At 40.3% G+C, this 26454-nt stretch overlaps 2 protein-coding genes across 5 annotated transcripts in view; one reads left to right on the forward strand and one right to left on the reverse strand.

Moving 5' to 3' along the window:
* The first annotated feature begins 5418 nt into the window (after positions 1 to 5418).
* Positions 5419 to 17240, forward strand: LOC117967049 (solute carrier family 26 member 10-like). Its single transcript, XM_059011436.1, has 18 exons — positions 5419 to 5886; positions 6912 to 7022; positions 7328 to 7485; positions 7881 to 8045; positions 8746 to 8898; positions 9416 to 9498; positions 9741 to 9888; positions 9994 to 10107; positions 10744 to 10821; positions 10976 to 11071; positions 11885 to 11991; positions 12644 to 12713; positions 13524 to 13703; positions 13913 to 13967; positions 14123 to 14211; positions 14924 to 14978; positions 15134 to 15240; positions 15995 to 17240. The coding sequence occupies exons 1-18, from the start codon at positions 5622 to 5624 to the stop codon at positions 16031 to 16033; spliced, it is 2073 nt and encodes a 690-aa protein (XP_058867419.1). The 5' UTR covers positions 5419 to 5621; the 3' UTR covers positions 16034 to 17240.
* A 270-nt stretch (positions 17241 to 17510) lies between these two features.
* Positions 17511 to 26454, reverse strand: part of LOC117401004 (beta-1,4 N-acetylgalactosaminyltransferase 1-like) — a 29588-nt gene continuing 20644 nt past the window's right edge. For 3 of the 4 annotated variants that reach the window (XM_034001387.3, XM_034913896.2, XM_034913897.2), the window contains 3 exons: positions 25519 to 25659; positions 23070 to 23307; positions 17511 to 22868 (listed from right to left, as the gene is read on the reverse strand). In XM_034001387.3, the coding sequence (XP_033857278.3) occupies positions 22654 to 22868; positions 23070 to 23307; positions 25519 to 25659 (594 nt within the window). In that variant the 3' untranslated portion in view covers positions 17511 to 22653. The remainder of the gene's footprint in view (positions 22869 to 23069; positions 23308 to 25518; positions 25660 to 26454) is intronic. The other variant, XM_059011438.1, reaches the window with a different exon arrangement.

The raw sequence follows: 26454 nt of genomic DNA on the forward strand, positions 1-26454 counted from the left end.
AGCTAAGTCTGGAAAGCTAAGTACTGTACCTGCGAAAATGATCATTTGATTCTCAGGAAATGATTTGCAACCAGGGGTTCATTGGAAACAAAAAGGTAGCTGATCTTATAATTAAGGAGGTGGGATAGTATTTTGGTTTATAGTGTACTGACTCCAAGGTTCAGGGTTTCATGTCTTATTGTTGGAACATAAGAACATAAGAACATAAGAAAGTTTACAAACGAGAGGCCATTCAGCCCATCTTGCTTGTTTGGTTGTTAGTAGCATATTGATCCCAGGAAGCTGCATTGCCTAGCCTTTTATTGGAATGAGGTTGTTTCAACACCATTTTTAGTTTAGAGATACTAAAACAGACTAAACGCATTCAATGACAAATGTTTTAACTAGAAGTCTTTGTCAATGTCTTCAATTAAAAAGGCTTCTAGTCGAAACAGTTGTCTTTGAAATCTCTGTGTATTGCCAGCCGGTATCGTGATGACAATATTAATAAATGACAAAAGCCCCGTGAACTTTCTTAACCTTTCCGCTCTGTTCCCCAGACAGCACTTGTGATTGTCATTACAGTGGTGGGGCAGTCTGTGTTTGATTTCGGTTCGATTGTATGGAAAGTGAATTCATGCTTCGGGACAAACAATGCGAACGCACTTTCACAATGAGGTTCAAGGCTGTGTCAAAGCTTGTAAATGAAAAATAAAACAAATGAAATAAACAATACAGGCACACGCCAGGCCAGACCAGGAAAGGACCCCTCCCCAGCTTGCTCTTACTGTGTGATTAGAAGACTTTAAAATTAAATTTCTTTTTTTTTTTTTGCTGCAATGTCAGTGTTCATATGAAGTAACATCATTGCACATGTTCAGTATCGGTATGTAAAATCACATTGCATAACTAGGTCAGCACACATGCTAAATGGATGTCCTATTTTTACCTTGCTTGGGCGCCACTGTCTTAGACTCTTAAAGAACGGAAAGGAAAGTCTTCCCAAATAAGACAGAACAGGAAGGTGGAGGGAGGAGAGAGGAGAGCACGCAACCTTCTTACTGGGAGTGCTAAAAAACTAGCTACACAACCCAGACAAAACATCAGTACCTTTGTCAACCAAGACCTAGCCTGAAGCTGAAACTTCATCATAACAGGGAGATGCAGCTTTGATATTTTACCAAATACATTGCATTGCATGTTTGATGTTAGGACAGTCCTGAACTCACAGTCAAAGCAACGCAGACATCACAAAATACAGAAAACATGTTATCTGAGCAAGAGGAACCACTGAGATGGCTGCAAGCACAACAAACTAGTAAGAGAACAGAAGAAAAAAAACACTTAGAGAATGTAACACATTTGTTTTTTAAGGCTGTATATCTATCTGGCTAATGGTCGTTAATGGCCTTTTTGTGAGTGCAAAGGTGCTAAAGCTGTCATTATTATAAAATTATTTGAAAGGCTAGACCAGGGGTTCTCAAACCCGGTCCAGGGAACCCCCCCCCCCCCCCCCCCCCCCCTTTTTGGTTTTCATTCCAACTGAACTCTCAATCACTTAACTACACTGTTAATTAAACTAATGATTTGCTTAATTAGACCTAATTTGGAATGAAAACCAGCAGACACAGGGGGTCTCCAGGACCGAGTTTAAGAAGCCCTGGTCTAGACCAATAGATCATAGATCAAATTTCCTTTCTTCATTGTTTATTTTTTAAGTAGTTTAAAACAAAGCATGTTTTGGTTATTTTTAAATAATAAATAAAGAATGGAAATGGGGCGGCACGGTGGCGTAGTGGTTAACGCTGCTGCCTCACAGCACCAGGGTCCTGGGTTCGAATCCAGCCCAGGGTACTGTCTGTGTGGAGTTTGCATGTTCTCCCCGTGTTCGCGTGGGTTTTCTCCGGGTACTCCGGTTTCCTCCCACAGTCCAAAGACATGCTGTCTAGGTTGATTGGTCACTCTAAATTGCCCTCTGTGTGTGTGGTGCCCTGTGATGGACTGGCATCCCATCCAGGGTGTAGTCTCACTTTGCACCCTGTGTATGCTGGGTTAGGCACCAGCTCCCTGTGACCCTGTAAAGGAGTAAGTGGTTAATGATAATGGATGGAAGAATGGAAATTTGATCTACAGTCTATTGGTGTGATGTTTCACCTCTATTTTGATCAACTGTGATCAATGCTGGGATACTTGGGAAACTGAACCCAATAATGGCAATAACTGTATTATAAAATAGTTGGTGTGTGATCTTAACCACATGGTCTGGACAAAGATAACTAATAAGATTACTCAGAGCAATAACATAACCACTCCTTCCTGCTGTTTATAAACTGTTACAATTGAGGCGTGTCCCAGATAAGCCTGCTTTCATTTTCTTTGGCTATCCTCTCCTTATTAAATCCTGAACAGAGCTTTCCAAAAACGGAAATATTAAACCATTTTTTCTCCAGCAAATTGTTTTTGATGGCCCAGTTTAAGAAAAATTAGGTGAATCTAAAATTCGGAGTTCTCAATTTTTTGCGATCCCCCAATTGTTTTTATTCCTCTCAATACAATTTCAGCCAAGTGGAAATACATGCCTGCAGCTGCCTGCTTTATCAGTCTAGTTTTTGAAGTGGCTTCATTGCAGAGCAAAGAGCAAACAACATCCCTGGCCGCGGACCGCCCTGCCAAGTGGCTCTGGGCCAGTAATCCCGCTGGGTCCTGAGGGGTTCATCGGACCACAGGGGCTCGTCCCGTGAACAATGGGGTCTGTGTGAGGGGCTGTGCAGCACTGGGATCAGAACCTGCAGGACGTGCTAGAAGGCCAAGGCAGGCGGCACTAAGATGAGATAAGAAACTCTCCGAACAATAGGAGGAATTTAAAAAGCAGCCTGATCCACCCAGACTGCAAAGAATAGCCCACGAGATAATAAGACCTGGCCCAAGAGACAGATACGAAGTCTGTGTGTGTGTGTGTGTGTGTGTGTGTGTGTGTGTGTGTGCGCGTGTGTGTGTGTGTGTGTGTGTGCGTGCGTGTCTGTGTGCATGTCAGTGTGGGTGTGTATTTTACCAGAGAAGTCAGAGCAAAAGACAGCGTTTTAAAGTTTCAATTTGCCACTGACTGTTTCCATCAGTAGCAGATCAAACCAGTTTGGGACTCAGCCCCAGTTAGGATCTCTCCACACTGATGGTGGAAGTTTTCACTCATAACTTTAAAACATCACCAGAATTCCAAGAGAAAACTATTGATGACATTTTGGACAATGATTAATCTGACCTATATTATTAAAATGAAATTTCAAATCAATAAAGAAAAAAGAAACAACAACATTGGTTAATTAAAAATGATTTAAATTTGCAAACTGAATTAAGAACCCATCAATGACTGGAATGTACCTATAATCATATGCTGTTAATGTTTTTTTTACAATCACCCAAACAGCGATCTTACATTTAAGTTTGATGGCTGTCGCAGGTCTGGCTAAAACACATCATGTTTCATTTCCTAATCTGTTCACACCGAAACAACTGACTCTAGGAAAACAGGAAGAGAACATTACAAAAAATCTAAGCCTTTTGTCCTATGCATCACTCATCACTTCTCACAAAAGAAATTCACAAAACGTGACACGTCTATAAACTTCACTTCGGACGGCCAGTTGCATTTTTTTTTTCTGTCTCTCACAGATTCCTATAAAACAGAGAACGCTGCCAGTAAATGAAACACAGTTAGGATTAAAGCTGACCAAAGTTTCGATATTTGTGTTTTGTTTGGTTCCCTGTTACTGGTTAGATTGGTGTTTTCCATGCTTACTGACCAGTCCAGCAGCCACTGCTTCTGAAATGACTCCTGAAGGCTGGGGGGAAGCATATTAGTGTTGCACTGTGAACTGAAGCCCAGATATGAAGCCGTCCTCACTTCACTTTCACAAAATCTGAATTTTTTGGAAAGGTGGTGTTTTACAGGGAGGCTTAGTCGTTTTCAACATTTATTTTAAAAAAGCATGACATTAGGGAATGTATTTAATAGAGTTCTTCATTGGAACACAATGCAACCTGTTAATTATGCAGCACATTTCACCACCTTCAGTTTATGAGTTGTTTCAGCTGATCTGATTGAGTGGGTTCGCACTAGGAAAGTGTCAGGTATGATTGATTTGATTTTCCTTAGCTTGGATATTGCATTTGATGAGCTACTGGCCAGAAGCAGATATTACATTGAAAATGGTTGCGTTGAGTTGCAAAGTCCCTGCAATTCTACCTGCATTCTGTTTATTTTCTGAGACCTACGCACCTGTGTCAATACGTTTGTTGGATGCATTCCTATAAGGCGCAGTAACTTTTGGATATTTCCACTTGCAAAGTGTTTCAATAAAGTATCTACCGGAAGTCATAATAGTAGTACAGTATTCAGATTTTGAAATGCACGTAATTTAATATGTTAACGCAACATTATTCAGCAGGTTTCACTCAACTTTATGAAGCAAAATGTGTTCATTCTATAGGGTGGTGCAAAACCTTTTGGCCATTACAGTAGGCCACTTTGGACTAGAGAACGTCCCTGAAGGAATTGGAACAGAAATCACTGAAGAATGGACAAGCATTCCGATTAAAGGTCTTAGCAGGAACATCATCTGCCTGATCAGGGTGACCTGTTCTCTTGTGTATTTCTACCTGTGTGTATTGCCAGCTATAGCCAGGAAACAACAGAACACTTCCAAAGAGCCAGTTAGAAATCTGTGTATGCAGGCTTTAGACCTCAGTGGAGTTGTAGTCATGGGACAATGTGATCATTAAAGCAGTGAGCTATACCTGATCACATTTCCTACATGTTGAGAGCCTTTGATTACGTTTCCATCATTGTGTGCACCCTTCCCCCCTCTGAAACCACAACCACCCCCTCTGTGACAATCATTGCAAAGGGATATGGGGACTTTTGTGTGTCATTTTGTTTTACTTAGATAAGGTCTTTGAATATGCTGCACACAGCCAAGCCTGGTTTCACTAATCTTAGCTTACCCTGTTATTAAGGAGCAACCCATCCCTAATATTTTATCATAACCCAATTCCCAACAATAAAGGAATGTCACTTACTAGACTATCGAACCATTTAATAAAATTATTTTTTGTAATTACATTTTTGTGTACTCGTTTTGCTGTAGACACAAATAATGCATTTTATATTTTAGGTCCACTAAATAAATAAATAAATAAATAAATAAATAAATAAAATAATCTAATTCAATTTAACGTTTGGTGAAATTATATTTTATATAGAATTAATGAAGCGATATATTTATTTGAACAGAATCATGGCTATTAAAATAAAAACAACTTTTATTTTGAAAAATTGTACGCAATAGGACCCAGGGGAATAATGCGAAAAATAAAAAACCGCAGCAAATGTTTCTCGTACTGTGTTGGCATGGACAAATGTATCTCCTGGGATGTCAAAGAACGAAAAGGAAGCTTCCCAAAGCAATTCTAGCGGATCAAGGAAGGGGTTTCCAGCCACAGAGACGTTTTATTGGCCCGGCACTGTAACAGGAACAAATTGAAAGAAGCTTTTGCCAAAGTTTGTCAGCTATATAAAGACGCGAGCGCTTCACGAGTTACTAATAATAGTTGTGTTGTAGCTGCAGCTTACCTGTGGAGCCACGATGAGTTCCCCCGTGGCTGTCTACCGTGACATTTATACCGAGGACCAGTTTAAGAAGATGTACGGCGCATCGGAGGAGACGAAAAGTTCTGAGAAGCTTCGGGAGAGGGTTTTAAAGAGCTGCGGGTGTAACAAAGATGCGTGCGTGAAAGCGTTGAAAGAAAGGATCCCCATTTTAAACTGGTTGCCGAGGTACAAACTGAAGAAATGGTTACTGGGAGATGCGGTCGCTGGTTTTACTGTGGGTATAGTTCATATCCCTCAGGGTGAGTGAAACCACAGTTCCAATACTTTTAATGACTTAAACGACAATGCTTCTGCTATCCAATTATACAGATAAAACCAAATGTTTTTTTTTTTAATTCTGTTTTTATCAAATTCTTTATAAGATAGTTTTTAGTTTAATGGTTTAGTTTAACTTGCCAAGATTCTGCGTGGTTTTGTAACAGTTATCAATTGTAAACAGTGTTGGAACTAAATGTCAATAAACATTTAAATAATATAAATTAATAGTAGGGCTATACAGTTCATTTTTAGTAAGGCATATTTAGATTTTTGGGTAAACAGTTGGTGGTAGTGACACATTTGTATTGTACAGTACAATATACAGTTTTTTAAATGATTATATATATATTTTTTTACTTGGCTTAATATTCTGCTTCAGTGAGTATTTAAGTTTTGTAGCTGGGGAAAATAAAAACAGGAATCAGCTGAGCTGAACGCTGTCATTTTAACCCTTTTCAAAGTCTACCAGGTTTGAAAGGACGCATAACTGCAGAGTACAAACACGAAAACAATGTCTTTTTTATTTTTTATTTTAAAACACACACAAAAAGTTTAAATCATTTCAAGCTGGACCGTGTTTTCTTTCTACACATGTCCAGAACGTCCTCAAATAAATATATATTTTATCATTTAAACCTTTGATGTACATCCAAACAAAAAGTAATTTTTTTCTATTATCTATCTATCTATCTATCTATCTATCTATCTATCTATCTATCTATCTATCTGTCTGTCTGTCTGTTACTGTAAATATATTCTGAAATGTTACAATATAAAAACCATAAAGTTTATTTTATACTTTTTTTTTAAAACTATTGTTTATTTGAAAAGTTTTTTTTTCGCAATCTTGCAAATACCACGGACAATCTTAGTGAAGTGAAAATAAAAAATAGTTTTCTTTACAAGTTACGTTAGAATGTATTCTTGGAATTGTATGGCAATGTGCTCCATCTATTGGTTATTGACGAGAAGTAACTATACATTTTCCGTACAATGCATTCACCAGGTATGGCGTTTGCCCTTCTGACGTCAGTGGCCCCAATCTACGGACTTTACACCTCCTTCTTCCCCGTGCTTCTTTACGTTCTGTTCGGCACTGGACGGCACGTCTCTACAGGTGAGGAAGAAAAAGTACCAACGAGAGGGGGCCACTGAGACCACCCGAACTCTCCCGAATTTAGGCTTCTTTAAAAAAGAATCAATTGGAATTTGTCTTAAAGGAATCTGAGTTAAATTTAATTACAGTACACACAAAACACCAAATACATGCCCAGCTGATTGGAGTGTACCACTGGGGTTGTCTGTTATTTATCAATACAAAGGGATTTGTTCATGTAAAAAGACGTTTCCGCACTGGCTGGTGTGAAGGTTGATGTCTTGGCAGTCCGTGTCTGACTGGCTCCGCTGTGTTTTGTGTCTCAGGTACCTTTGCTGTGGTGAGTCTGATGACCGGCTCAGTGGTTGAACGCATGATCCCCAGACCTGTGGATCTGAATTCAACAAGCCCAGAGGCTGCAGAGATAGAGGCACAGAAGATCGGCGTGGCGGCGGCTGTAGCGTTTCTCTCAGGGATTATTATGGTATGTGCTGATACGATATTCTGGGCTCCATAGTTATAGCTATAAACAAAGTTAGCCCTTCTGCTCCTGGTCTTTGTTCAAGCCCTGTTCTAAATGTTTTAATTGGCCCAATTAAACCATCCAGACCCTGCCGTTGATGAACTCATTTTACCTGCTAAATCTGATATTGGCATATCATTTCTAAATTCAGCATTATTGAGTTAGGAATGATAATTCTGGTAACATTTAAGAATTCTAAAAGTTCAACGTTTGGAGAACTCTAAACTGTTAACACCCCGAGTTCTATAGTTGGTCCTGATTTAAGCTGTTGGCCACTCTGTAGATGATTAAAGTGGAAGTTTTGGCTGAGGAGCGTGATTGAACAGTGATGTGATGTTTCTCATTGCCTCCTGCAGGTGTGCATGTTCGCTCTGCAGCTCGGATTCCTGTCCACCTACCTCTCTGAGCCCATCGTGAAGGCCTTCACCAGCGCCGCTGCCTTCCACGTCACCATCTCCCAGCTGCAGAACATGCTGGGACTGAGGCTGCCGAGGTACACCGGCCCCTTCACCATCTTCAAGGTGAGCGCTGGAGAGAACGATAATAACAAGGAGTAACATTCCACTTCCAAAACACATACGAGACCACGGAGGTTCAAATTCAACTCTTTGGGTGTTTGCTAATCCCTAACACTCGTTGTAAGTCCCATTGAAACCTATTAGCAGCGATTGCACTTAGAATTTCTCGCACTCAGGATGTCAATGACAAAGCATTCGAAATGTTTCAACCACAACAGATTATAAGTACATTAATATCAGCGCTCTTTGTATGACAGACCTGACACAGCAAAGAGAAATACACTTAAGTTACTTAAAGAAACTTAATAAGTAATGTTTCGACTAGAAGTCTTTCTCAAAGTTCAATGCTTTCTATTATTATTATTATTATTATTATTATTATTATTATTATTATTATTAGTTGTACTAAAGATTTCTAAGTTTCTTATTTCTGAAATATTAGGTTTTAGTCTCAGAAATTGATCTTTAGTTCCAGCTGCCTGCCACAGACTAAGGTAATCGAGTATAGAGCCAAAGTATCATTATAGAAGTAAGCGCTGTCTATTGGAATCAAGTTTATTTTTTGTATTGGCGACAAAACACAGCTGTATGTACGGTAGCCTGGGTTACACGTGTCTATGGCGGGCGACTGGACCTGCTTGTAACAGCACGCGACTCTGGGGTTTACCTGTCCCTGCGCTCTCCTCTCTCTGCCTGTGTTTAGACGCTGGCGTCCGTGTTTGAAGCTCTGCCCTTGACTAATATGGCAGAGCTGGTTATCTCGATGGCCTGTCTGTCTGTCCTGATTCCCGTGAAGGAGATCAACACTCGCTTCAGGCACAAGCTGAGGACGCCTATCCCTGTGGAAATACTGATGGTATGTGTCAGGGTTGGGGTCTGGTATAGGGAAGCAATGGTAAAGCATGAAGCCGGGTTATACAATGGGTATCCACTAGACCTAATGAATGGAAATAGAGGCGCAATACCATACCACTAGATCCTAGATCAAATTTCCATTCTTTATTATTTATCATTTAAAAATGGCCACATGGTCTTCATCACCATTTTTCTTATTTTCTCCCCAATTTAAAATGCCCAATTATTTTTATTTCAACCCGGCTCACCGCTGCCACCCCCGCGCTGACTCGGGAGGGACAAAGACGGACACACGCGTCCTTCGAAGCGTGTGCCGTCAGCCGTCCACTTCTTTTCACTCTGCAGGCCCACCATGCTGCCACCTCAGAGCTACAGCGTCAGAGGACCATGCAGCTCTGGGCAGCTTACAGACAAACCCGCAGGCGCCCGGCCAGTCTACAGGGGTCACTGGTGCGCAGTGAACCTGGTTTTAGCTAAATATCACAGCTATAGTTAACATTCTGTCTCTGATTCTGCAGGTTATCGTTGCAACAGGGATTGCCTATGCCTGCTCTTTGGATTCAGTTTATGAAATTCAGATTGTCGGACATATTCCTGCTGGGTAGGTCAAGTTCAAATTCAAATTTAATTTTCTTGCGGTGTGTTTTTTATCTTGTTCCCTATTTTGAAATTATTTTCAATGGTTCTTCTGGCACTTCTCCCATCCCATGTTGTGTGCTTAGATTTTTCAACGAGTCTGTGTTTCATTGGCTTTGTCTGTGAGTTCAGGAGCTTGGATGTATAGATAAAAACTTGAAAGGTCTCTGTGTTTGGTCTCTGACCTTGCTTCGCTCCTGTCTGCAGGTTCCCTAGCCCACGACTCCCTGCTCTGGAGACGCTGCCCAGTGTGGCTGGAGATACGCTGGCCATCACCTTTGTGGGCTATGCCGTGTCCGTGTCACTAGCCATGATCTACGCAGACAAACACGGCTACACCATCCACCCCAACCAGGTCAGTTAACACGCTCTCCATGACTAGGCACAAGGAAGCAGCAGCAACTATTCTTCAGTATTCAGCGGTATTCAGAGCCAGTGCGATGACCTCTTTTGTTTTCAGGAGCTGCTGGCTCACGGGATCTCGAACACAGTGTCCTCTCTGTTCAGCTGCTTCCCCAGCTCTGCCACCCTCGCCACCACCAACATCCTGGAGAGTGCAGGCGGTGCCACACAGGTACAGCCTAGAGACCTCAGAGCCTGACCGCTAATAATCAGCAGTAATGGCTAATTGGGGTTTGCAAAATAAAAGGGATGCCGATCAATAATCGATTGATCAGATTCCCTTATCTCTACCCTTACCCTTTATAAAAATGTATTGCAGGAAAACTTGCTGAAGCAAAGCATGGGGAAAGCATAGCAAAAGCAAAGGCGCCATGCAATTAATCTGTTATTCCCCGCACTCTGATTGGCTGAGCTAGAGGGTTACAATCCTTAGTAGGTACCCTTAAAATGTTACCTCATCAGATCAACAATTTTACTGTATTTGTAACAAAATCTAATTTAAAGTACATTCCAGCCTTTTTAATAACACAGAAAATAATACATCAGTCTGCCATTACTGGATCAGACCTGACAAAACTCAACTTCATCCCATTACCCAAACACTCCATAATGCCTGGCAATGCCCTCTGTGTTGGATCATTGCTTACATATATATGTGTCTGTGTGTGACACAGAAATCTGCCTTTAATAATTTGTTACCCACCAGTTTGCCGAGGCCATTAAAAGATAAGTGAGGCCCTCTTCAGCAGCTCTGTTACAGAATAACCCCGTTTTGTGCAGAATTGTGACAATTCCTTTCTCTCCCCAGCTGTCAGGACTGTTCACCAGCCTGGTGGTGCTGGTGGTGCTGCTGCTAGTTGGTCCGCTCTTTTACTTCTTACCAAAGGTGAGCACAAACCCACAACTGAGGGGAGGAATAAGAAAGAAGCGTGTTACTGTGGCTGCACGGATTTTGCTATTTTGCTTTTCTCAAAATGATCTCTTAAAGGGAAGGTCCATTCAAATTTTTGCCTCACAGTAATTCTTCCTCTCTGTTCCAGGCTGTGCTGGCTTGTATCAATGTGACCAGCCTGCGGCAGATGTTTCTGCAATTCCAGGACCTGCCAGAACTCTGGAGGATCAGCAAGATTGACTTTGTAAGGGTTTTTTTTTTCAGTACTGATTTATTCTAAGGGGTAACAGTGTGTTATAATCCCGTTTCCTACCTTCTCTGATCTTTTGGTGTATTTCAAAGACAACGCTGCCGTTGAAGTTGCTGCAGCTTCCCGGTCCCTTCATGGAGCATAGGCACCGGGATTCAGCAGTTTAAACAAAGCTTTTGAGATACTTCAGGGATGGAAATTAGACTCCCATTGCACAGCAGTTTGATCCGCTCCTGGTTTTGCTATGAGTTTAATAAGACACACCTGAGCTTGTTACCTGTACACTGGGGCTAATCAGGCTAAAACCTAGAATGGGGGAAACTGCTGTGCAATTTATTTCCATCCCTGTACTTGAAAAAAAAGAAAACTCTGGTATTCATGTTAACAAAACTGTTAATAAAATAGCGTATCAAACATAAGCATGTGTTTGCAACATTCTAACTAAAATATGCAAGTTTATAACTGAAATTAACTGAATAATGTAACGTTGAATGCATTCTGGGTATCGTAGTCCAACAGTATACAGTAAAAAAATAAACAGATTAGAATCAGACACACTTGGGAACTACAATTCCCAAGGAGCTGTTTGCTTCCAAGTACACAGCAGCTACTTTCAACAGTCTCGACATGCACTTTAGATCATATTTTATAAGGAGTGTCGGTACGCAAGTCTTTGGAATATAGAAGTGGCAGTGCCCAAGCACTGCCTGTAGTAAACCAGAGGGAACTGTGTGAGTGGAGTGGAGCTGGGTGCTATGTATCAGCTTGGAGTCACTGCAATGGTACTGAGCCCCGTGTGTGTTTCAGATGGTGTGGGTAGTGACCTGGCTGTCTGTGGTAATCCTGAATGTGGATCTGGGTCTGGCTGTTGGGGTCGTGTTCTCCATGATGACTGTAATCTGCCGAACCCAGAGGTAAGCTGACATCAGTATCTTTTTCATTGATTTAAAAATTCGCCAGCCAGGATCTGGAGTTGCAGTAACTTCCAAGAGTGTCCTGGATACATCAAACAAACAGTCGTCTGCAGTTAGGACCTCGCAGTTATCTCCAGAGATTAACAGAGTGCTGTTCTATTGTCTCAAATAATTGGTTGTTTAAGAACAGCACTTCACAGAAGCATTGTTTTATTGAAAGGTGAAAATAAAAATCGACAGCTTGGAACTGTTTTCAGATTACCCCAGGCTTTGCCTGCATGGATTCCTGGTTACTGGAATCATGGGAGACACAGCGATTGGAATGCAAATAAGCAATTGCTTAAAATGAATTTTTGGGGGGTCCACGAGTGGCTCACCTGGTAGAAGCGAGGCCACGTGGTGCGCAGGGTGAGTCATACAGCGTAGTTTCGCGTCCTGGCTGTGCGAAGTAGGCCAGTCTTCGCTAGGGACTCCGAAGGGAGCATCGCATTGGCTCAGGCGCTCCCGTGGGTTAGAGAGGTAAAAACTGTCTCTCCTCATCGCTCGGGGGGGGGGATTTATAATTGGACACACTAAATTAAAAAAATAAAATAAATAATGATTTTTATATTTGTACAATTGAGTACAGTAGTCTCTTAAATTCTTTTTCCAGGGCTGGCTGCTCTGTGCTGGGAAGAGCATCCAATACAGAAATCTACAGATCCATCAAAAAGAATAGCAAGGTGAGGTGATGAGGCGATATGGTGTTTTACTAATACAGCAGGGGAATGGCAATCAACCTGCCACAGTTATCATGCCACAGGTGTATGTCACAGTGTGTCAGGATCATGAGATCAATCAACTAGAGACACAGGGGTTATGAACTAGATTTATGTGCTTCATTTTTACCAGTGAGTTTCTGCATTCCAGTATTCCACATTCAAGTCCTTACTGGTGGGGAAAATTACTGTACCTGCAAGGAAATATATTTAGGGAGCCAACAAAGGGTCTTAGTGGGATAAAATAGGCAGTACATTTCTCTGTCGCTCCAGCATCATTTTAATTTCTTAGTTATATTCCCATTGCTCTTCTACTGAGTTTGCAACCATTCTGAGTGCTTCTGGGTTCTGTTGTTCCAATACTGAGTTATTATCATTTTTCTATAAAACCGCCTTTTAACTGGCTTTGAGCTTGTCTGGAGAATCCAAAATGCCAGGACTGAACAGCCTTCCAGCCTCATTCCTTTTAGAAAAAAAAAATTACAAACTCAATATTGGAGCAACAGTGTCCAGAACCACCCACAATGCTTGCAAACGGCAGTAAGGGAAGTTTAAAACAGAAATTAAAATCTAAAGCTACCGTACTAAGCTGACAGGGTCCTATTTTAATTATACAATCAATTAAATTGATAGGGATTGCTCATATATAGCATCCATCCCACTGACAGTGGTACCTTTCCAGCAATGGATCATGTGGTACATAACCTTTGCATTGCCATTGAAGAGCACTGGGTTGAAGATCTTTGACCCCGAATCCCACATTGCTGTTCACAGTGCTATGAAATCCCTGGTGTGAAGATCCTGGCCTACAACGGGCCCATTTACTATGGCAACCGCAGTTTCTTCCGGGAAGCGATGACCAATCTACTGGGGCTGACCCCAGAGAGAATACGAAGGAGAGAGAAGATCCTGAAGGCACTGGAGAAGAAGGAGAGCTTGAGCATCCCCACTGTGGTGAGAGTTGCAGGGCTAAGGGCTTGTAGTGCTGGTGTAAAGGGCAGTGTTGTGTGATGGATTCTGACCCTTGTAGCCACGGAGGCAGAGTAGCCCAGCTCTTTTGTATAGTGGTTCAGACGCTCACTTGCGGCATGCTTGATTTCCTAAATGTTAATAGCTTCAGATGAAGTGAAACTTCTCCTTTCAATGTAATTTTTTTTCCCCAGGAAAGCGGAGTTGCAAATGCTTCCTTTTCATCAGAAAATGAGCTCTTTAAATCAGGTAAACCCAACAACGAATGAAATAAAAACAAATTATATTATGCATGATATTGGTGGCTACTGATTTTATACCAGGCTGTACGTGCCTTTAGGATAACTCGTCCTGTGCAGTCCTGTTTCACCCCCACTGACCCCTGGTGCATGCTTCCCCCTCAGATATCGTGGACGGAGAGGTCCAGGCAGTACTAATTGATTGCAGCAGCGTCATCTTCATCGACGTTGCAGGAGCCAGACTCTTCATACAGGCAAGTGCATTCTCTGGATATTGTTCCTGATCACTCCCTTATAGAAAAGTGCACACTACCCTATGATCCCAGTGTAACACCCTGAAGAAACCCCAGCTAGCACAACCACTAGCAGACCAGCAGTGTGGAGTAGTGGTTAGGGCTCTGGACTCTTGACCGGAGGGTTGTGGGTTCAATCCCCAGTGGGGGACACTGCTGTTGTACCCTTGAGCAAGGTACTTTACCTAGATTGCTCCAGTAAAAACCCAACTGTATAAATGGGTAATTGTATGTAAAATAATGTGATATCTGTATAATGTGAAATAATGTATAAGGTGATATCTTGTAACAATTGTAAGTCGCCCTGGATAAGGGCGTCTGCTAAGAAATAAATAATAATAATAATAATAACCACAGCATGGCCAGCAATGGCAACGCTGACACTGTTCCAGACCCGAGACTGATCCACACTGCTTCTGATTTTGAATCAGCAGTAGATTGCCCATGTGTGTTGGATATTCCAATATGAAAACCACATTAGTACCATTCCATTCTACAAGTGGAGCCTATCATTGTACCCTTGGGCTACCACTGACTTCAATTGTGTCATTGTATTATCATTGCTATTTTTAGAAAGGTTAGGTAGGGTTTAGTCCAAACTCTATATTCAGTTCTGATTTCCTCTCCCAATTGGCGTACACACATTTGAAAGATGTTGTTTTATTTTTTTTAGATGTGCATTGAATGTCAGAAGGCTGGAGTCAGAATATACCTAGCCATGTGCAATGGTAAGTTTTTCTTTTTTAAATTGAAGGTATACTGCACTTTTAAGGAGTGGTTTGTGAAACCCCCAGACTGCTAAACAAAGCTGGGGTTTTAACAAGTTACTGGCACTTGGATTGCTTTATCTTTGAATGAGTCGCTCTGTTTAATTTTCCAATAGAGAGTGTTTTGAAGATCCTCACCAATAGCGGACTGATGGACCATATGAATCCTCAGCACCTCTTCGTCACAGTGCATGATGCTGTGGTCTACATCCAACAGCTCAAGGTGACCAATCTAACCAGTCTTACACACCATAATGAACGCTCTCCTAAATCCTTGTACTTCCTATGTTCCCAGTACAGCTGTGGCCAAAAGTTTTGCATCACCCTATAGAATTAACTCGTTTTGCTTTATAAAGTTGAGTGAAACCTGCTGAATAAATGTTAATTTAACATATTTAATTACACACCGCTTTGTAGTTTTCAATATTCTTAAAGAACTGACAAAATGTGACATTTCAAAAACTAACAGGAAATACTTTACTACTATTATGACTTCCGGTACACATTTGCAATATCATTTTGTAGTTGCTGTGATTACATGATATTAAAAAAAATATCTAAATTATGTTAATGTAGTGTTTTTTTTTAAATGTCTCAATCCTAAAATTCCAGGTAATGCAAAACTTTTGGCCACAGCTGTAGATCACAATTAAATTCTGTTCTTGTGCTCCTACTTTATGATGTTAACAATCCTCTGGAGCGATTGCTCAAACACGGTGCTCTTTCATTTTTCTACTAGTCTGTGCTGCTTATTAATAAGTTCAGGAGCTGGCCCCTAAATGAAACATCTGAGTTTGGTAACTTTATGGGTGCAGTGTTCACTTCTGAAAATCAATTGTGCTGATAAAGATCCAGAGTAATATACTTAGAGAGTCTAGCCCTCGTTGTTTAAACACTGCAGCTTCTCTAGTCCTGTCCAGTTCAGTATGACGTTTCTGCTACTGGCATTGATCTGAAGGCTTTACTGTGATCCACAGGAGAACTCGTCTGAGAAGACTGCTACGATTTGGGTGTGAGATCCTGAGCTGGGCCTGTTTTGCGGTTTGAAGTGCTGGAGCCACGACTCTAGGAAAGTGTAGATAGAGAAGTGTATTTATCTGTGAAGTACAGGAGAGAACACAACACAGCAGAGTCCTCCGCACCTGGGGCTAGCAGCCACACGGCCATCTAGCCCAACCAAATGACCTTTGGCAATGCAAAGGTTACGTACTAGGGGCAATGACATGATCCATTGCTGGAATGGTAGCACTGGCGGTGGGATGGATACTAGATCGATGCAGCGGTTTTGTTAACACTGTATTTTGAGTGGCACAAATAAGGTAATTATTTGACGTGCAGTTACACATTTATTGAACTGCAGTTCTATGTTAATACATAAGCATGCAATATGATGTTTGTGTCCATCCATCATTGCAAGTCATCATATTCTAGATGTGTGTTTAGAATGTTTATTAAGACTTAAAAAGGACGTTTTGGAATAATGTTATTTTGTCATTTACATGTCATGCCTGTAACTTCAATAACTGAAGTTGCTTTTCAGTTAATATTTATTTATGCCGCTCTATATAAAAGCATTACCTTTTTTTTTTTTTTTTTTTTTTTTTGAAATATAGCACACCCAGAAATCAAAGGGTTTTTGTGATCTCAATTCAAAAGCCTGCACAGTTGGTCAAAAAAAAAAAAACCCTGAATTTTAATTTGATTTATTATTTGCATTTAATGCGATGTTCAATATTCCTTTGTGTTGGTTTTTATATGCCCCCTTCATTATGTGAAGTGGAGCATTATTTTTCAGTACCTTAGTAATAAACATGCTTTTTAAAAATAGTTCTGTGTATTATGCAAGATAAATATTCATTTTCTTGGGCTCGTTTTGCAACACAATGCTTCTTGGTACCCGTTTCTGTGTAGCTCTGATTCACACCAATCTAAACTGCAATCTGTACATTCTAACCACTTTTTAACCCCTGAAGGTACACAAGGAATGGAACGGTTATTCAAAACGGGCTCTTCTTAAAATACATTTGAGAGCGACTCAAGTATCACAAGGAGGAAACTGACAATTTGGATGACCGTCAGGAAATTCTAAACCTTGTTTCGTGCCCCTCATTGCAAAAATAAGAAAGTGTGCATTATTTTTATTTTTTATTGTGAGACACACATGTTCCTTGTACCTTACAGGGTTACGGTGCTTTGACTAGGTGTTCAGGAGCTGCTTTTGAGTTCTAGTTGCCATAGACTAGACCAAGGCCAATGCCATAGAGTGATCTGCCACTTTGCAATCAAGTTTCCTTTACTTTTGCTGGCAATACCTTGCAGTGCACTAGATGGCGCCAACATCAAAAGACACTTTGATCTAGCCTACATTATATATGTCTGTGTCAGACAATTACAAACGTCTTAACTACCAAGAGATCACGAAGAGGTAAGGAAGCTACTTGCTTTTTAATATACTTCAAAATGAGACGCATTTAAAAAAAGAGAAAGAACTGGTACAAAAGAAAATCTTGTTTTATTTTCGATGAATGGCTTTTGTATAAACTGATAATCTACAGAGCAGGGTTTAGTTTGTCGGATTCTTACAGATGTACAGTACAATGATTATTTACACAGTGAAGCAAAATACACATGAAAATGTCCCTGGTCCATCACAATTCAATGCAAACATATTCAGAAACATACACGATACAGGACTGTGTGTCTTTCCACAACATCTGCATTCAATCCAGCCCATTCAAAAACTACTGCCCAAAACAAACTGTAGGTTTGTACCATCTTCCTCTGCAACAAAAAATAAAAATAAATAGCTCAATTATAAAGTATAGGGAACGCTAATCAAATAACCTTTTAACCTTAACATAAGCCTGGTTTTATTTATAAAACAAGGTTCGGTATTCATTCATATAACTTTCTCAATCTTCTACAGTTCTTTTGCAATTCTGCACGATTCGTTGAGAGATGGGCGAACCTGAGAATTAAATCTGGACTATGGCAGAGCTCCCTTCATAGCTGCTTTTAAAAAACTGACCCGATAACAGACACCGTGTGCAGTTATTCAATGTTAACATGCAATGCTCAAAACAATCTGTGATATTCAGCACAGTTGTTTGTTATTTGATACTTTTTAAAAGGATCGCGGAGCAATAATGAATCTGTATCCTAATTCTAGAATTAAATTCCGATAATCAAAAAGGAAGCCGTTTGCTTTTACAGCAAACCTATCTGAATAAGCAAAACAACCTCAGAAGAAGAATAACAGACTTCTAAGATTTAGCTCGATTTAGAAGCCTGCCTGGCAACACAAAACTATTTGTGCTTCAGTGCATCACACAGTTTGGTTGTCATGTTTGTTTTGACAAACTTCAGATAGTCTTCTATAATAATCAGACCAGAATTTTAGTCTCTCATGTTTTCAGTGCACTGCATACCTTATATTAATATCACAAGTCAGCATCTGCTAATCTTAACAGATACAGCTTGGATGTCTCTATACACATTATATACAGCATATGTTTTAAATAATGGCTGCAAATTCATAATGAATTCTGTCTGAATACCACTTGAATATCTTGTGCACTTCCTCGGAGTTCTGAAGCAATTCATTTTGAATTGAGCCCTGTTAATTCTGGTGGATTTAATTACCCGCATTCATTGCATGTTCCTTTGTAATGAATAATGTTGATCTCATGTAGAAGGCAGGCATGAATGAACACTTCTCACAATCCCCTGAGAGAAGTGTATGAATAAGTGAATAAACAGGAGAATTCATTTGGCACGGAGGGAAGGGAAAGGGGGAATCATAATTAACAGGGCTGAATTCTAAATGAATGACCTCAGAACTCTGGAAGTGTAGAAGATATTCAGGTGGTATTCAGACGGAATGCTTTATGAATTTGTGGCCGCTATTTTTAAGCGTTACCATTATATATATATATATATATATAACACACACACACACACTATTTTATATATTTTCAAAAGAAATACCTAGACAGTTTACCCCCAGGGCTTCCTCAGGAAAAAATAAAATAAAAACCAACAAAACATAAGTAATTAGTATTTACAAAAGAATACAAAAAAATATATATACAAAAAATAAAAGCATACTGTGGGACCCTTTCCCCAGCGAGCAGTAATTGTTCATGGAATTGCACGGTTATTTTAAGTCCAAAGAGCTTGTTTGATGTAATGAAAACACTACAGTAAAAAGCATGACAACAATACAAAATAAAATCCATCTCCATTCTTGGACTATAACATACAGTCTCACTCCCTTTGTGTGTTCTATGCAGGTTGCTTGCTATGCACTGTATACTCAGGTAACAGTATCCTGTATAGAACAAGTATTGGTTAATTCTTAAAAAATGTATTCAAATCCAATGAGAAAATGGCATTTCACTGTTCCAAACACATACAATACACTGCTCCTCACCTAAATAGCATGCAGACAGATATTTAATGCAAGTTACAGGTCTAGGAACCACATTTCTTACAAGCTGATCAAGGATACATAATCGAATACAAAGGTCAGTTTAAAAAACAAAGGTAAATACTTTCTACTTGCAGAGAAGATGTGCAGTTCAGCCCTATTACAGGGCAAGTCTAGCTGTCTAGTTAACTAGTAAAGGTAGATACTGTAGGTACTGATATCTGCATTATAGAAACACTTAAAATCCATGAGAGTCACATTAAAGTATTGAGTATCAAAAGCCATTAGCCATTCTGTAAAAATGGTATAAATTATTAGCTTCCTCCCTTTACTGGTAACGCTTGCTACTTCTACTTTTGAAACAACTCACAAAAACTGACACATTTTTGGATCAAAATGTAAACCGAGCTGGTGGCCCCAATGGAAAGCTAGAGAGACTGTGCATGTCTATTCAAGTTCAAACGATACGCAACCTTTTCATTCAGCCAGGTAAGAACGAACAGCAGATGAACCAAATAAATGTTCAGTTCAATGCAAAAACGATGCATTATCTGAATGCCATTGAAGTGCATGGCAAGTGTGCTAAAATTGGGACTATATTTATCCCACAGCGCCATCTTGTGGGAGTCATAACATATTGCACCACATAGAATTATTGCCACAACAAAAAGATTTTGGAGCTTTCTGACTAAATTACAATTCGACAAATGATCTCAAAGCTAAAAAGGCAACATGGTCAGGGATAAATCAAGTCCAAAGCTATACTGTAATACAGTAAAACCTGTTTATTGGGACGACTCAGTATTGTAAAATCTAATACCATACCTAAAAAAATAAAAACAGGTTGAAGTCATCTGAACACACTGAAAAACAGTATTACAGTACACGTGCTGTCCAGGTATAACCTGTAATTCAAGGGTTGGATTTTTCTATATTTTTACTTTCCCTTTAATGTAAATAAGGATTGAACTGCACCACACCTGCAGGACATGTGCGTATTTACACAACATAGTTACTTCTAAAGAAATTAAATGACTTAGGGCAGGACTGCACAGTCACATCTGCATTGGTTTTAGGCAGACAAGACTTACAAAAGCAGGATTCCTGAATAAACAGGTTCTGGATTGTAGAGAGGGTCGCACTATTAGTTTCACTAGAGACCCCAGAACGATGCGGAATTATACAGCATGCTGGTTTGGAGAGGAGCTGGATTAGACAGGTTTTACTGTATAGCAAATTGATGCAAAAGACAGAAAAGAAGTATATGTGAATGCTAAACAATATGCTTTAAAAATCTGACTTAACACAGTGTTTCTAACTTAAAAACCTCAAGTTATTTTGTTCATGCAAGAGCTATGAAACACAGAAAATACAAACCCATTTAAACAAACAGAAGCATTAACAATGGGCACACATTATAACCGATGGATATTATCATAATCACACAACAAACAGATTTCCACCCCACTTAATAGCACTTAAATAAAACACAGGATCAGAAAGTCGCTGTGCAGCATTGAAATGTTGTTACAATATAGCACACAGAATGTGTTGCACATGTACAGTGTGGCTGACTGTACTGACTGAAAATAAACAGAATCAATGTATGCTATTGTACTCAATGCAATACCTAGTGCCCTTTCTCGAGCTCCACAGCAAAACAGGCATGTATCAACACTGCTTCTGGGTTAGTGTCGAACCCTTGATCAAGTCAGCTCCGCTCATTGGTCACCACTTTATCCCAGTCCCGTTAAAGAGATATTGCCAGGGTTTCATTGTACAGTATCTAGGGGAGTGCTGATACTCATACTTGTCTTCCAGAAGTATTTAAAATCAGCAGATATTAAATATATCCTTTCTTAATGTGTTCCTTTCAAAATAAGAAAAAGCTGTCCTTCCCTCACCTTTACAACCAAGTACCACTCAATGGCAATTAACTTCCACACGGAGTGTTTTAAAAAGCCGATTCTCACCTGGGTGTTAACATGTTTACTGCCGTACCAAGGTGGAAACGTACAGAGTCATTGTGACTTTATGCAAACCCCTAACAGTAACACCAGGATTCTCCCTAAGCTCACTCCCCAGGTTTCGCATGGGTCTGACTGCTGGCACTGGTTTACTTGACCTGAACTGGGTCTCTCAGGAAACATGAAGTGGATTGCTAAGCCTCCATATAGTCTAGGCAGAACCCTGGCCATGTACACTGATTACACAAAAACATTTGGTAAAATCAATTCGAGCTTTACACTGATAAAGAAATGAGCGTAAACTGAAATATAGCTTTGGCACGGGTCCACTGCAAGAATCCATTAAATACTACAGCTTTGGCACGGGTCCACTGCAAGAATCCATTGCAAGGTTTCCATTGTGGTGGGTTTAGGTAACTATCCTGCCACTTCCAGTCTTCCTTCCTTCCACCTGATAAAGCTGCAATCGCTAGACGGCCAAAGCGGGTAGTCAAGCTTATTAAAACAGTTTGGCACTTAAGTACTTCTGGATTCACTACTTAAGGGTTTCAAACTGAGATCAGATGATTAACTACTAATACAACCCAAGCCAGTCCATGAATATGGCTAGTTTACACATTCCCATTTTTACTGCTATTACAGCAGTACCCGTACAAGCATTGGAGTGAAGCACACATTCAGGGCTGCATGCTATCATCCTTAGTAAAGCTACTACAGGTTAGTAGCTCATACAGCACATTACCCTTACTTTCTGGTAATGGTTTAATATGCTTTTTCGCTTGTATAAATTGATGAGTCATTTTACCCCTACAATTCTTATCCTGCAAGACTGGGTCCCAAAGCAGTCGGTCCCAAATGAAAATGCACTGAAGTTATTGAATTAAATAAACACTATACTGTATTGAATTCTCAACCTACCATACCAGTCAAGGAACATCTTGCCGTTCTGTTAGTAGACTTCCTCTTAGGTGGTTGAAAGTTTAATACACACCTGCAACACTTACTTTGACACTGAAAATCTGCGAGTGTCTGACAAACCAACCATCCTGTAATCATGTCATGATGGCACTGGATTGAAACAAAAAAAACCCACACTGTACAGGGTAGTCTGCCTCAAAATGATACTACATAACGCCGCTCTTTAGATTTCCAATTGTACTTTCCAGTAAAAAAAAAAAACTGTAAAACGCTTTTCTTTTTCTAAGCGTCCATGAAATGTGAAACCCTGGCTTCCACGTGCCTAGTCCATGGTCATGCATTTCAGGCGGTTCTTGAAGTAGAAGAAGGTGTGTTTGGCCTTCACGTCGTTGTCCGAGCTGCTGGGGTAGCGGAACTTGGTGTAGGTTTTCTCGCTCTCCGTCTTGGTCCAGGGCAGCTTGATCTTCGAGGCGTGGCCGACGATGACATCACTGCAGGAGCCCACGTGGAGCTTACCCAGGCCGTCCATGAAGAACTCTGGGGAGGAGAGAGTGAGAGAGAACATGTAAGCTGAATGCCTTCCCTCCATCACTCGAAATACATTATCATGTTAAGAAACTGAGAAACAGTTTAAGTGTCTAAGAAAATCTTTGGGTTCATATGGGCGAGACTGAAAGAGGGAGGGACAAGACCAGGCACAGTATTAACGATCGCTAAACAAAGCAGCAGAACAGATACCTAGATGTGCGGCCCTGGCCAGGCTGGGGTCGAAGCCCACCTGCTGCACCTTGTCAGTACGAGCCAAGAAGAAGTTGATGACCCCGTCAGTGATGACACAGTTTGGGAAGCCCTGGATGTCGTGGTGATAGCCCTTGCGGATGTGAATGCAGTCCCCCTCCTCACCCCCAGACTCCACGCTGATCTTCTGACGGAACGTAGCGGTGTAGCCGGTGACCTCCCGCACAGCGCCCCCTACCTGCGCACAGGGAAAGGAACACTCGATCATACAAAAACTTCACAACGCTCAATCAGAAGTCAGAGGTAAAAAGTATTGATGCATTGTGAGTCACTACTATGAGAAAATCGATGTAAAAATGTTAAATACTGAAGTAAAATAGGAAGATGACTATAACTATTCAACAAAGTCAATTTTTCCCCTCAGTGTTTCTGATAGTTACCCTGTTAGTTTAAAACAAAGAATCCAAAAGATATTCTATTTAGGAAAAAGTGAAGAAACTAAGAGAGACGGTGGTTAAGCCGTTGAGAGGCAAAAAGAAAACATTGTTGCATTAAATTTGTTGCATCTGGTGCTCAGAGAACACAAACCAAAGATACTGTTTGATGCCTTTAGTATGCCTTCTCTGGTGCTGCGCAGCCAAGCAATGTAAAAGTTTGACGCAAAACCAACCAAGCCAATTGACACAAATTTTGAACAGATGGTCTGCTTTGTTTACCCTGTGCATTAAGGGATATGATACACAGCATTTAAACGGAGGAGGTTATATTTATTGATGTTGGTCTTGGCTCGGGGCCCACTATTATATCGACATCACAAGATAAATTATCCCAGGAACCAGACAATTAAAATAAAATAATAATAATGTGTCCTCAATGAGCCACCGTACTTGACCAGGCAACAGATGAATAAAACTGTTGTGCAATACAAGACGCCAGCACAGCTTTCTGCAAAACCCAGTACCCAGTTGCTGCTGCATTTTGCAGAGATAAACAGTTGTTTCTTTTGCAAGTAATGCAATAATGCTCCCATTGTTTACACTGTGACTTCAATTCTAAATCCATCTGTCCTCTCAGAATGATCTCATGTTCTGAGTATCTGACCTCCTTTAAGAAGGAGGACAGAGGCTTGTATTATTAATTGAAGAGCTGGGTTTAAGTGGCATAACCCTCATTTGTTTTGTTAATTCAGCTTCATATGAAACACTCATATATTAGACCTATATTATATTATATTAGAACTTCATTACATTTTGGAGCAAAGCATTAAGCCTTTTAATAGAAACATCTTAGATACCACCTTTTAACTGTAACATCTATTAAATATGCATAAAATCTATCTACAAAAACATGTTGGTATCTGTTTCTCATGAACTGGTGATTTATTTATTTATTTCTTTGTAATATGCTTTATATATATATATAGTTTGATTCGTTGTGATCGTAGATTACATCCTTATCTAAATTGAACTTGCTGTGAATGTTGTATATGTTTTAATTTTATATTACACTTATGTATACTCCGAAATCAAGTTTTATTCTGAAAAAGAAGTGGAATTCATTTATCATTGTAAAAGCTGTGCAACATCCCACACAAATGTCAGTCAGAAATATTTCTTAAAACAGGACATAACCTATGCATTAGTACTCTTATTTTTTTAGGGGCAGCAGTGTGGAGTAGTGGTTAGGGATATGGACTCTTGACCGGAGGGTCGTGGGTTCAATCCCAGGTGGGGGACACTGCTGCTGTACCCTTGAGCAAGGTACTTTACCTAGATTGCTCCAGTAAAAAACCAACTGTATAAATGGGTAATTGTATGTAAAAATAAAGGTGTAAAAAAATAATGTAATCGTATGTAAAAATAATGTGATATCTTGTAACAATTGTAAGTTGCCCTGGATAAGGACGTCTGCTAAGAAATAAATAATAATAATAATAATAATAATAATAATAATTTCTCCACCACAGTTGTAGAAGTTTATAGACTGTGGAAACTTTGTATGTACATTCTTTAGCATACAGAGAAACCTGCCCATCTGTCCATGCTCACTCAGACTCAGAGTGAGGGAGTCACTGGGTTTGAATGAAGTAGCCTCTCAATTCACTCCCTGTGTTACAGGGAATAGAACCCCCTACCATCCTACCTCCATTGAACGTCCTTACTATGTATATGAAGGCAATAATGATGCAAAGATGCTTTCAGGCCATCCTTAATGCCTAACCCAGGTTTTTTCTGCTCAACACAAGTTAAACAGTTTTCTGGTGTTACGATAATGTTTTCTGTAAGGATTGAGGAATACAAAACCTATGTGCTCCCATGAACACAATATTTGGGTAGTGGTTAAAATGACGTCTAGGGCAGGTTGCAGGAAACAGACATGTTGTTTATTATGTCTGTACCCCTGTTGCATGCGATACTTAGAGACCTGGTTAAAGTTTCTGTGAGCTCACCAGGTCCAGGCTGGTCTTCTCCAGCACGTCCACCAGTTTCTCCACCTTGGTGTTGGCCGTGAAGATGAAGTCATCGTCCACCCACAGCACGTACTTGGTGGTGACCTGCGATATAGCCAGATTCCTCCCAGCAAACCAGCCCTGCCACACAGAGAGAGAGAGAGAAAGGGGAAAAAGCGTTTCACACAAGCAACGAGAAAACCAGGGAGGAGACAGGCTGCTGGGGGAAAGGCAGCAACACAGTAACACATCCCATTCCAGTGTACTACTAATGTAGTCACTGTTTATTGATCACAGAGATCGCCCAAATTTCTATTGTCAGATTTGCACATACTCTTTATTAATATACAGACGTGCTCAAATTTGTTGGTACCCCTCCACAAAAAATGAAGAATGCACAATTTTCTCTGAAATAACTTGAAACTGACAAAAGTAATTGGCATCCACCATTGTTTGTTCCATATTTAATAGAAATCAGACTTTGCTTTTGATTTTTTATTCAACATAATATTGTAAATAATAAAACAAATGAAAATGGCATGGACAAAAATGATGGGACCGCTAACCTAATATTTTGTTGCACAACCTTTAGAGGCAATCACTGCAATCAAACGTTTTCTGTAGCTCTCAATGAGACTTCTGCACCTGTTAACAGGTAGTTTGGCCCACTCTTCCTGAGCAAACTGCTCCAGCTGTCTCAGGTTTGATGGGTGCCTTCTCCAGACTGCAAGTTTCAGCTCTTTCCATAGATGTTCGATAGGATTCAGATCAGGACTCATAGAAGGCACTTCAGAATAGTCCAATGTTTTGTTCTTATCCATTCTTGGGTGCTTTTAGCTGTGTGTTTTGGGTCATTATCCTGTTGGAGGACCCATGACCTGCGACTGAGACAGAGCTTTCTGACACTGGGCAGTACGTTTCGCTCCAGAATGCCTT

Source organism: Acipenser ruthenus, chromosome 42 (genome assembly GCF_902713425.1).
Source record: "Acipenser ruthenus chromosome 42, fAciRut3.2 maternal haplotype, whole genome shotgun sequence".
NCBI lineage: Eukaryota > Metazoa > Chordata > Actinopteri > Acipenseriformes > Acipenseridae > Acipenser > Acipenser ruthenus.